At 48.0% G+C, this 11,390-nt stretch overlaps 2 protein-coding genes across 4 annotated transcripts; one reads left to right on the top strand and one right to left on the bottom strand.

The window, feature by feature from the left end:
• Nucleotides 1–3,498: 3,498 nt before the first annotated feature.
• Nucleotides 3,499–7,337, top strand: LOC123093147 (probable 26S proteasome non-ATPase regulatory subunit 3). Its single transcript, XM_044515056.1, has 8 exons — nucleotides 3,499–3,698; nucleotides 3,781–3,971; nucleotides 5,332–5,469; nucleotides 5,547–5,683; nucleotides 5,781–5,835; nucleotides 5,927–6,037; nucleotides 6,252–6,491; nucleotides 6,571–7,337. Exons 1-8 carry the CDS (start codon nucleotides 3,617–3,619, stop codon nucleotides 7,081–7,083), a joined length of 1,467 nt encoding a protein of 488 aa, XP_044370991.1. The 5' UTR covers nucleotides 3,499–3,616; the 3' UTR covers nucleotides 7,084–7,337.
• Nucleotides 7,338–7,537: 200 nt separating this feature from the next.
• Nucleotides 7,538–10,185, bottom strand: LOC123093148 (uncharacterized). 3 transcript variants are annotated; one of them, XM_044515057.1, is made up of 4 exons: nucleotides 9,990–10,185; nucleotides 9,480–9,575; nucleotides 9,309–9,393; nucleotides 7,538–9,005 (listed from the first exon to the last, which is right to left on the bottom strand). In XM_044515057.1, the coding sequence occupies exon 4, from the start codon at nucleotides 8,987–8,989 to the stop codon at nucleotides 7,781–7,783; it is 1,209 nt and encodes a 402-aa protein (XP_044370992.1). In that variant the 5' UTR covers nucleotides 8,990–9,005; nucleotides 9,309–9,393; nucleotides 9,480–9,575; nucleotides 9,990–10,185; the 3' UTR covers nucleotides 7,538–7,780. The 3 variants fall into 3 exon arrangements, with proteins under 3 accessions (XP_044370992.1, XP_044370994.1, XP_044370993.1); XM_044515059.1 differs by having other exon boundaries at nucleotides 9,309–9,396; nucleotides 9,485–9,575; XM_044515058.1 differs by lacking the exon at nucleotides 9,480–9,575 and having other exon boundaries at nucleotides 9,990–10,141.
• Nucleotides 10,186–11,390: the final 1,205 nt, after the last annotated feature.

The following is an 11,390-nucleotide window of genomic DNA, read 5'->3' as shown; positions in this document are numbered from 1 at the left end:
CGAAGCAAGTAGAAGGAAATCGAAGAAGCATACCTTCCGGCCATTTCATCGAGCACCTCGCTTGCGGTGGAAGCAGCGGCACTGAATGGCATCGTCGGGGCACCTCTTGCCGGGGCAGAGGGAGAGGATGAAGGCGACAGCCTTTTCATAGGAACCTTCTTGCACTTCACGCCCGAAACCTTACCCATCTTCTCCGGCAGCGGCCGGGCAGATCGTGCAGCGGCAGCGGCGCCGGGCGTGCATGCCTTCCCGGCGGGGCTAGCCAGATTTGTGCCCTGTACAACCACGTTGCCCTGCCGCTTGCGGGCAGGCGGCGGCGGTGCCTTGAGAGACGGCGGGGGCGACATGGCCGGCAACGAGATCTGCCGGAGGGGATTGCGTGCGTGCGACATCCACGGTGACGGGGGACGGCTGGGAGGCTTCCATGGCGGCGAAGAATGGCCTTGGAAAATGGACCAGAGCGGGCGGAGGTCGGGCCATGGCGGCGAATGGCGTGGGAAGCGGGAATGGCCACGCGGAAATTTCCCTCGTGCCAAATCTCGCTGTGGATAGGGGGCGAGCTCGAGTTGACCTCCCACCCCGTGAATCTGAAGGTTGAGGGCGAACTTTTGCCGCGCCCTGCAAAAAAAATTACGGGTCCGACGCGTTTGCGGGGTCTAGTTGAAAATCATTTTTTGCGCGGACCCATATTTTAACGGTGATTTTGCGGGCCGGGGCATTATACGAGGTCTGCTAGAGATGCTCTTAGGGGTCAGGTTGGGAAGCTGCAACATAGGCTCGAGATTTGCAGCAACTGCTTGCGGTGGTGCGAGAGCGGCAGAGAGAGAGGAGGGCAAAGGGGGTCGCCTGGGGGAAGAAGATGGATCATAGGAAGATTCGAGAGGATAAGGGTGAAAAAGAGAGGGAAAAAAGAAGGAACGTGGGCTCGTGGTTGGTAAGTGTGTAGGGGCTGTGGCTTTCACTCGAGGCGCCGACAAAAATGACATATCAACCGGTTGGATGGGAGCGTTCCCTTATTTTTATCAGCAAATGTACAAATCATATATCACAAAAGTTATATCATTGAAAATATCTTTAAAAGATATGTATTTTGTAACATGTACTTAATATGTATTTTGTGTGTCTACCGGTTGGATGCTTCTTATATATCTACGGTTATCTTCATCAACGGTGTTTGTTATTCTGGTGCATTGGTCCTATAGAGGTTTAACACGATTGACTTCCCGACAGACTACTACAACAAGGTTTGCATGGCTTCAGTGAGAGGGGGGCAATGATGGATGTACGTTTTTGACCGACTTCAGTGCTTGTAGTCGTCGCTACGTATTTTTTTACTTCCGGTGTTCTTTGTACTACCTTGAGAGTTGATGAACTGGTCGGAAGTTTTTCTTGCAAAAATAAAATAAAAAATCAATGTCCATTTTTTCTTAAATAGTACGGGCCTTGTATATATGGTACATATACATATCTTGAGAAAATCTCCTTCCAGTTTCCCAAAACACCGCTGTGTAGATGAAAGTGTGAGGTGTCCTTCTTAAGCCACAAGTAAGGAACAAAGCAAAAGGCTACTCCGCACCCAAGCTTCGGCACCAATACTCCGCACTCTTCCCTTGCCGCCGGGATGGACGTGCAGATGGGCGAGCCGCAGGCGGCCCCTTCTCCTGCCGCCGTAGAGGCGGCGCCGGCCCCCTCCACCCTCTACCGTAAGCTCCCCTCCCCCTCACCAAAACCCTAGGTTCCCCTCTCCCTCACGAAAACCCTAGGTCCCCCCTCCCCGGTACCTCAGATTTGTTCTGATTTGCTAGTGTAATGAGCCTCTACTACAACAGTTACAGGTAACGATAGCTATAACTCTATTTAGTGGATGACTTAGGATTCCTCGACCGTTGTAGCTCCCACGATGTCCTCTTGCCCTCTTATGTCCGAGTGGTGATCCATTAGCCGAGTGACATGTGATTGTTCGAGTGCCGTTGAGCTGTTCGAGTGAACTTCCTGATGTATGCATCCGAACGTTAGCATGATTCAGGGACCTACCTATGATGGTGATGGGTCCCATGTGGGTCCCAAATGATGGGTCCTTGACAAAAAGATCCCGTTGATCTTTGGGCTGGCCCTTGCCTATTGAAAGTATGGCGTCTCATAAATGCTTTGTTAATGCCTCTTATTCGTAGGATCGGTCCAAAGCGCGGCTGAGTTGACGTTGATAGACTTGTGCGTGCTCTGCCGCTCGTAACCTTTTTTTTCTCCCCCTAGTTTAAGTACTAGCGTCCCACCCCAACGTTCTTGTACTTCAAAATACTCTCCCCCGCTTGCTGCTCGCCTCAGCCAGACGTGGCTTATGTAGTGGTCAGCATTCCTACGTGCTCCGACTGATCCCCACTGGAGATTATATGAGGGGCCCTACCTGGAATAGGTGACTACATCAGTCGCATCACCACCTTTGTTGCAAGATAGGTCGCGCGACGCCGACCACTCTTGCTGCAACCACCTAGTCCCAACACTGTTGTTGCTACAAGCCAGATGGGACCGTGCGCTGCATACCACCTCGATGCAAGGGGTGAGCGTCGATACTGCAATCTTGGTGTTACGAAAGCCGACTGCCTCGTTGTCGCATTGTTGAAGTGTTGTCGCTGCTACAAGGCCCCGTGAACACCATTGGTGTCCCCAGCCTGCAACACCCGGTGCCAGCGGTGGTCCTCTTTGAAGTTGTTGGCGACAGACTTGAGGATTGGCAGGATTTCCGACAGGGCTTAGGGGTCAGATTGGGAAGTTGCAACATAGGCTCGAGATTTGCAGCAACTGCTTGCAGTAGCGCGAGAGCGGGAGAGAGAGAGGAGGGCAAAGGGGGCCGCCTGGGGGAAGAAGATGGTTCATAGGAAGATTCGAGAGGATAAGGGTGAAAAAGAGAGAGAGAGAAAAGAAGGAACGTGGGCTCGTGGTTGGTAACTGCGCGAGGGCTGTGGCTGTCACCCGAGGCAGACGACAAAAATGACATATCAACCGGTTGGATGGCAGCGTTTCCCTTATTTTTATTAGCAAATGTACAAATCATATATCACAAAAGTTATATCATTGAATATACCTTTACAAGATATGTATTTTGTAACATGTACTTAATGTGTATTTCGTGTGTCTACCGGTTGAATCCTTCTTATCTACGATTATCTTCATAGCGGTGTTTGTTGTTCGGGCGCACTGGTCCTATAGAGGCTTAACACGATGACTTACTGACAGACTACTACAACAAGGTTTGCATGGCTTCGGTGAGAGGCGGGCAATGATGGTTGTACGTCTTTGGCCCGCTTCAGTGCTTATAGTCGTCGTTTGTGGTCTATGGACCTGGATGTATTTTTACTCCGGTGTTCTTTGTACTACCTTGAGAGTTGATGAACTGATTGGAAGTTTTTCTTGCAAAATAAAATAAAAAATCAATGTCCATTTTTTTCTTAAATAGTACGGGCCTTGTATATATATGGTACACCTTCCAATTTTCCAAAACACCGCTGTGTAGATGAAAGTGTGAGGTGACCTTCTTAAGCCACAAGGAACAAAGCAGAAGGCTCCTCCGCACCCAAGCTTCGGCACCAATACTCCGCACTCTCCCCTTGCCGCCGGGATGGACGTGCAGATGGGCGAGCCGCAGGCGGCCCCTCCTTCCGCCGCCGTAGAGGCGGCGCCGGCCCCCTCCACCCTCCACCGTAAGCTCCCCTCCCCCTCACCAAAACCCTAGGTCCCCCCTCCCCGGTACCTCAGATTTGTTCTGATTTGCTCGTGCCCCAGATCTGAAGGAGATCGCCGCGGTGATCGAGGCGGGGTCGCTCTCCAAGGAGGTCCGCCGGATCTCCCGCGCCGTCCGCCTCACCGTCGCCCTGCGCCGCCGCCTCGCCGCCCGCGACGTCTCGGCCTTCCTCGCCTTCGCCCTCCCGGTCTCCAGCGACGCATACGCCCGCCTCACTCCCCTCCTCCCCAAGGTAAAATTCTGAGCAACAGAGTTTTGTCATGACCCACGACTTAGTCTTCCACTGCAGTTGCTTCCATGTTGATACTCTAACTGTTGTTGCCATGCGTAATTCACAGTTTCATGTTAGCTCTGGTGGTTATCCTATGAAAGTCAGAGTTCTGTCTTAGTTTCATTTTTGCATATACGACGGGCACATACTTGCATGGTTTGTGTACTGTTCAGGGATTCAGGGTACCAAAACCTTTTGATAACTCGTTTTCCTGTTTTGTACTGGGTGAACAAAGCCGAGGCTGGAAAAAGTCTTGCTAAAATCTAAAATTTATACTTTCAAACGGAGGGGCGGTAATTCCGAACTGGTCTGGATTTTTTTTTTGGGTGAAACTGGACCTGGAACTGATGATGGTAGCTTTTATATGTACAGTTGCCATTCATCAGGCAACTGAGAATATTTTTTGGATCAGTCGATTTTGAAAGTGAGCAGTGCAGGCTGTGCAGCAACAAGCTCGAGCCTGGAACGGCGTGGCGTTGCTGCCGAGGGCTTGCCAGGACCTCGCCGGAGGTGTGGATGACGCGGGCCGTTGCAGCCAGAGGGAGGAAGGACCTCGACTGGTTCGGGTTTTTAGGGGGGGGGGGGGGTCTAGTTGAGGGTTTGTGCTGGAGGTGGAAGAAGAATGAGATGTTGGATTGAGGTGCCAGAGGTGGAAGAAGGACCAGAGCCGTTGGATTGTAAAAAATGGACTGAGAGCAAAGAAAAGGCACCTGACACATAGGCGCCCCCTTTTATACGTGATTATCATCAGCACACTGCATAATTAACTGTTTCACAGCATCCTATGGCAAGTATCTTGCTAGTTTTTTCTTGTTAATAATCGTATGATTCTGATTATCTATTTATTTGCCTTCAGTTAGTAATTCTGTTTTCATCGTGTGATTAAATTCTAGTCGTGTCATTTTTGCTTGCGTCATTTATTTGCATCTTTATTTCTTCTCCTTCTGCATGTGGGAGCTTGCCGTATGTTTAGATACATGGGGAAATTTGTTACTGGAGTTGTAGCAGTAGGGTGTATTTTTCCAAATCTGTGTGTCTGTTATGATGATACCCCATTAAACTGATTACCAGGCTGATCACCACTTGCCACTTACAAGATAACTTCAGTTTTTTTAGAATGTCAGGAAGCTTGTTACATACTAGTTAATCGACCTTTCTATGTGAGGAGCCGAAGATGCTCTTGAAGCCGATCAATTTAGACTTCTGCCACCTGCTCCATAATTTAGAGAACAAAACATTTGAAGTTAGATTTGCTTTTAAAAATATTATTCTGTTATTCAAAACTCATTAATCATGGTATGCATCTATTGTTACTTTTTAGGAAGATGAAGCTGAGATGGATATTGATGCAGCAGCTCCAGCAACTCAGATTTCTATCAAGCATGGCCTTCCTGAGATTGAAATATATTGTTCTTTGCTTGTTCTGATTTTCCTCATTGATCAGAAGAAATACGACGAGGTATGTCTTATATAGTGATATATTTTGTGCAGCATATGCAACATATTATTAAGTTAAAGTTCTCCAATTGTCTCTAGGCTAAAGCATGCGCAACTGGAAGCATTGCTCGTCTGAAGAACTTGAACAGGAGAACTGTTGATGTTTTGGCTTCTAGACTATACTTTTATTATTCATATGTGTATGAACTTACAAACACCCTTGCTGAAATTCGTGGGTATGTCAACTTCTACATCTTCCCCTACTCTAGTATTTCCTTAGATTCCATTTACCCTGTTTTGTAATTCATCGCTCATATTTGCTTCTTTGTACAGTAATCTCCTTGGGTTACATAGAATGGCAACTTTACATCACGATGAGCTTGGTCAGGTAGTTCTGTTTTCCTGGTTCTTGCTGATTAAGTGTTATGCTGTCAAATTGTGCTAATATATGGAAATGCATTGTTTTTTCATGATAACAGGAAACCCTGCTCAACCTGCTTCTCCGCAATTACCTCCACTATAACTTGTATGACCAGGCAGAGAAACTTAGGTCGAAGGCACCACGTTTTGAAGCCCATTCCAACCAGCAAGTAATTCATCTGCCTCTTCCAATCATTATCTGCACTTTAGTAATTGTATTATGTTTCAGATGCATTACACCAGTACATTTAAATTTTATGAAACTAGTTTATTTGTTAGCTATTCTTTTAAAATTGCTTTGGGGTGATTGATGTGTGAGATCTTCCTGCAGCCTAACTGATTTTATTGATACACTCAAGCAACTGTTAACATTTTTTAATACAGTTCTGCCGGTACCTCTTCTACTTGGGGAAAATCAGAACAATTCAGTTGGAGTACACTGATGCTAAAGAAAGCCTCCTGCAAGCTGCTAGGAAGGCACCGGCTGCAGCTCGTGGTTTTAGGATTCAGTGCAATAAATGGGCTATCATAGTAAGGCTGCTTCTTGGGGAGATCCCAGAGAGGACTGTTTTCATGCAGAAAGGAATGAAGGAAGCTTTGGCACCATATTTTGAGCTTACAAATGTAAGTTCCAGTCTTCTTTTAAATCTCATGTTACTGTCTGGAAAGCTCTAGTCATAACATTTGAATTATTGGTGTCTAGGCCGTCAGGATTGGCGATTTGGAACTGTTTAGAGCTGTTGCAGACAAATTTGCAAGCACATTCAGTGCAGACAGGACTCACAATTTGATTGTGAGGCTCCGCCACAATGTCATTCGAACTGGACTACGCAACATCAGCATTTCATACTCGCGGATCTCCCTTGCTGATATTGCGAAGAAGCTAAGGCTAGACACTGAGAATCCTGTTGCTGATGCGGAGTGCATCGTAACCAAGGCCATAAGAGATGGTGCAATTGATGCCACCATAGACCATGCAAATGGCTGGATGGTGTCGAAAGAAACTGGCGATGTCTACTCGACAAATGAACCCCAGGCTGCATTCAACTCCAGAATCGCTTTCTGCCTCAACATGCATAATGAAGCGGTCAAGGCCATGAGGTTCCCCCCGAATTCTCATAAGGAAAAGGAGAGCGCTGAGAAGCGCCGAGAAAGGCTCCAGCAGGAGGAAGAGCTGGCAAAGCACATGGCCGAGGAGGATGACGATGATTTTTAAGTTGGTCTGTTTTTTTTTGAATTGTTGATTTTAGATCCCTGAAATCACTGAATTCTCCCCTTGAGGGAGATTTGAATCATGTAAAACTTTTTACATCTTCTGTAGTTCTATGTTGATCAGCACTTCATTGGACCGTAAATGTGTTTTGAGTTTATCTTTTCTCTTCCTTGTCGAAACTGGGTTTGAGGATCTCTGTACCATTTGAAATCCACCTTGTCCATTCAAGACTTTTGGTATGTCTGTGCTTCCTGACATATATTTGCCATCTACTATTTTTTTTCCTGTTTCATTGCGATTATGCAGTGGTCGAGTTACCACCTTTCTCCTGTAATTGGTGGCAAATCTAACATCGTGGAATAATTGGTGCCACTCAATAAAGTATTGTGCAAATGACACTAGTTTCCTGATGTGTAAGCTGATGTAAATCCTTCTGAAGGTCAAAGAATTTCACACATTTAGCACTAAAAACTCTAGGCAACTCAAATATAGAAGAAAGTATCATCAAGTTACTTCCATGCAGTAGTATACTATGTTACACAAGCTGAATCTACAGCTCTGGAATTATTATGAAAAATATCCATCTTTTTAACTAAGCATAACACCATTAGCAATACAAGTTTACAGTGAGAGTCTAGCCTCCTTAGTGAGGCAAACAGAGTATGTATGAGCCAGCCTAGCTAGCAGCAGTAGCAGCAACTTAGAAGAAGGCTCTGCTTCCATAGAAGACCCTAGGACCCTTGGACGACGGCGATGGCGACGGTTTCTCAGTTGTACTCGAGTCGATGTTATCAACCGAGGGGCTACCGTTCTCGACATCCAGCGGGAGCTTCATCTTCGCAAGGGAGTCAGTGAACTGCTGCATGCTCTTCATGTACATGTCAACTATGTCCTGCTGGACAACTGATTCCCTGGGCTGGAGGTTCACGGTGATCACTGCAGGCTGGGCAACCTCATCCTTGGATGGCGCCTCAGAAGAATCGGCCTCGCCATCGGTAGTAACACCCTGGCTCTTCTCCCTCTGGCTTCCGGTGGAGGATGCCGCCGCGACGGCGGTCTCGGACGGCTCAGAGACCGATTGCGTCATGGGGGACAGCTCCGGGGAGGAGCCTGTGGTCGAGACACAGCTCACAGGGCTTTCGTCAGGATAGTCCTTGGGAGTGATCTTAGAGACCTCAGGACCAGGCTCATCTGCATCATGCTGTGGTAACTTGCAGGTCTCAGCCTTTGCTGCACTGTCACAGTCCATCTCGAAATACTTGGAGACCATCATTTCATTCTCGTTCACCATGTTCAGGTCTGGGAACTCCATCTTTTCGATCTCACAAGGATCCAGGCTGCCATTTCCACAGTCGGTGACCGCCGACGCCGATTTATTGAGCGATGAGATCTCGATGACGTCCGGAGAGCTACCGACATAAGACAGGGACAGGCGCACAAAACCGGCCGGCGAGTGGAGCAGATCGGAGGACGACATGGAGAACTCCTGGGCCAGATTTCCATCGGCCAGAAGGATGTCTGACAGAGGAACGAGGGTGAAGCCGAGAAGCTGGTCCTCCAGGTAGTTCCTCACCCTGCTCAGCATCCACACCTCGCACCTCAGCGATGCCTCCACGCTGCGCACGTCTAGCCGTAGACCCTCGTCGAACAACGGGTTCTGGCCACCCCCATTGATCACCTTGGTCGAGCACGACACCTGTGGGTCGCTTGTGAGGCTCAGCTTTGCATAAACGTCCTGCTTTTGGTAGATGCAAACATTGTGGATGTCGCGCGCCTGGTGGACAAAGATGTCCAGGTAGCCTATGGACTTGTCTCTGCCGGCTGTCTCTGTAGCAGAGTTGTCGAATCTTTGAGTAATAGCATAGTTGTTCAGCACCGGTGGATCAGGCATAGGGTATGTTGCTGCCATTGTAGGTATTCCAAGACTGCAATTAACACACACAAGGAGATATTTTCTTCAGTGCTGAAGTATAAGACAAAATATTGTCTGAACCAAGACAGCAAATTGCAGCTGAAGCTAAGCAGAATGGAGACGAGACAGTGACAGTAATAATTAGCTAAAACAATTGGACTTTAAATAAGGAGGAGTCTTTATCCTATGGTGGTAAACATATTTAATCATGTAGAATTGCAAGGCAAGCTACTTCAAATTCAGACCAAAAGGATTAATACAAGATAGAAATGAACCCTGACTAAAGGAGGCTGAAGGTCAAGGAATTCAGACTCACTATCTGAAGAGTTTTTGGCTCAAAGATATCTCCAACAGACGAAATCGGAAGCTTCGGTGGCCCGAGGAAACCGTTGGGATTTTCTCTGAAAGCAAGAAGAGCACTCAAAAAGGTTAGGAACACAAATTCAGACTTGAAACAAAGTTCAGTCCGCGGTTTGAAATCGTTCACCTGTCTATTATAAGCACAGCAAGCACAAATTTGGTGCTTCACCACAGCGTGTAAACGAAGATTGCGCAGCACATACCGCAAATATCACACGAAAAGCTGCACCAAGAACAGCAGTGGTGCACAGATTAAGCATCACATGCCACAAATGTTGAGATTCAGGCGCATACAGACACAGCAATGCCACAAGCAATTTCGGCAAAGGAACAGCCGGCATCTTATTATAGCTCTAGTAACCCTAAACAGCACCAATAACCCCAGCCCTTTGAAAGAAGCCCTACCGCCCAAACAAGTACGAGGTGATCAGTGCCCAAATCAAGAACAGACCTAACTAACACAAGGCGCGGAGGTTTGGCAGGCTGACCTCGGACCAGAGCGCTGGTGCCCTACTACTACTACTACTACTACTACTACTACTAGTAGTAGTAGTACTAAAGAAGCATCATGAGCTAACAGGGAGTGGAGATCAACGGTTTTAGACCGGAAATTGCAGGTAGGGGTGCTGTTAATTACCTCCTTCGCCGAGGATTGGTGCGGCGATCTGAGCTGAGCGCTGAGGCGAGTCGCGCTCGAGGCGCAGGAGTGTGAACTGGGCGGCCGGGCGAGGGATGGGATCAGGGGAGGGGAAAGGTAAATTAGCAGGAAAAAGGGCGCCACTTTTGCAGAAAAGGGGTCTTGTTTACCGGAAAATACATTTGTTAGGCATTTGTTGGAACAAGTTTTTTTTGTTTCGGCCAATGTGGCTGGGATTTGTTGGCACTTTGGTCTTTGGACAGGGTCGGGAATGAACTGATTTAGACAGGAGGTACTTGCAGGCTCAATCAGTCACAAGGGGGACCAAGTTCGTGTCGTTCCAATCATTGTGAACACGCCAGACCGACAGTTCACTCAATTTCAATGAAAGCATATGTGAGCAATGTCAAATAGTTTATCGTGTGTCATATGTATATTGATAAAGTCAAAGAAGTGCTAGAAAATACCGGGCTGTAATAAACAAATAAACCCCCCGGAAATGTTCTAGAAAATGATGGCAACTAGCCACCTCAAAGGTACAGTAGTTAAGATGAAGTTTATAAACATGGGCTACCTCGGGCAAGGGTGAAACCCACGCATCAAGCAAAGTTGAATCGCTTGATCTGTTGATGCGAACGCCATACCGAGCCATGTCGAGCACTCCAAACCTCTGCATCGAGCGAGAGAAATCTGATCTTTGGAGCGTGTCGCCGGGAACCTCCAATATGGAGGTTAAAACCCATCGACATTTCGCCCCGTAGAGATGGTTAGAACATGGGGTCGCCCCGTCGGAAGAAAAGTAACCGATGTGCACGCAACCACGACGTCTTCAAATCGCCTCCATACAGGACCAGGAAGACGTGTCACTGCTGCCACCGAAAACGAGAACCAAGAAAATTCGTCATCGCTGCTGCGCTAGGAACGGAAAGCAACCATCTGCCGATGCAACAAACATGAGTGTTTGCCGCCCTGACTTATGCACAGGCGCGCTGCGAATCCTTGTGTCAAGTGCCAAGTCTCATATACAGCTAAGCCAGAGAAGCCGCTCTTCGTGAGATCAAAGTGCGCATTAAGAATACCAAGCATTGGAACAAGGCCCAAGTTTCACAACAGAAGTAACCCACTCCGGCGGGAAAGAGCCAGCAAGCCAACCCCCGGCAAGCTTTTCGGGCATGGGTTTCCTGGCAACACCAGCGCTCCGCCTCTCTCACCAGCTGGCCGCTGATAAGTGAGGTGTCGAGCCCGCAGGTGCTTAGGTGGACGTAACCCCGTGTGTGTCAGCTTGCTGGAGGGGTAAGTCACCTTTATTGATACCCGCCTTGATGGCGTGTCACGCTAATAGGAGGTAGCTGGATAAGTGACACAGCAACCTTGCCGGGTTTCAGCCTCCACGTGACACCT

This window comes from Triticum aestivum, chromosome 4B, assembly GCF_018294505.1.
Source record: "Triticum aestivum cultivar Chinese Spring chromosome 4B, IWGSC CS RefSeq v2.1, whole genome shotgun sequence".
NCBI lineage: Eukaryota > Viridiplantae > Streptophyta > Magnoliopsida > Poales > Poaceae > Triticum > Triticum aestivum.
The sequence above is the reverse complement of the archived record's forward strand: the minus strand, read 5'-3'. Positions and strand labels throughout refer to the sequence as shown.

What these genes read in the sequence shown, in the direction of transcription:
- LOC123093147 (XM_044515056.1), top strand. Translation starts at nt 3,617, where the DNA reads ATGGACGTGCAGATGGGCGAGCCGCAGGCGGCCCCTCCTTCCGCCGCC. An exon ending in GGCCCCCTCCACCCTCCACC is followed by an intron (nt 3,699 to 3,780) that starts GTAAGCTCCCCT and finishes CTCGTGCCCCAG; the next exon opens with ATCTGAAGGAGATCGCCGCG. An exon ending in ATCAGAAGAAATACGACGAG is followed by an intron (nt 5,470 to 5,546) that starts GTATGTCTTATA and finishes AATTGTCTCTAG; the next exon opens with GCTAAAGCATGCGCAACTGG.
- LOC123093148 (XM_044515057.1), bottom strand. Translation starts at nt 8,989, where the DNA reads ATGGCAGCAACATACCCTATGCCTGATCCACCGGTGCTGAACAACTAT.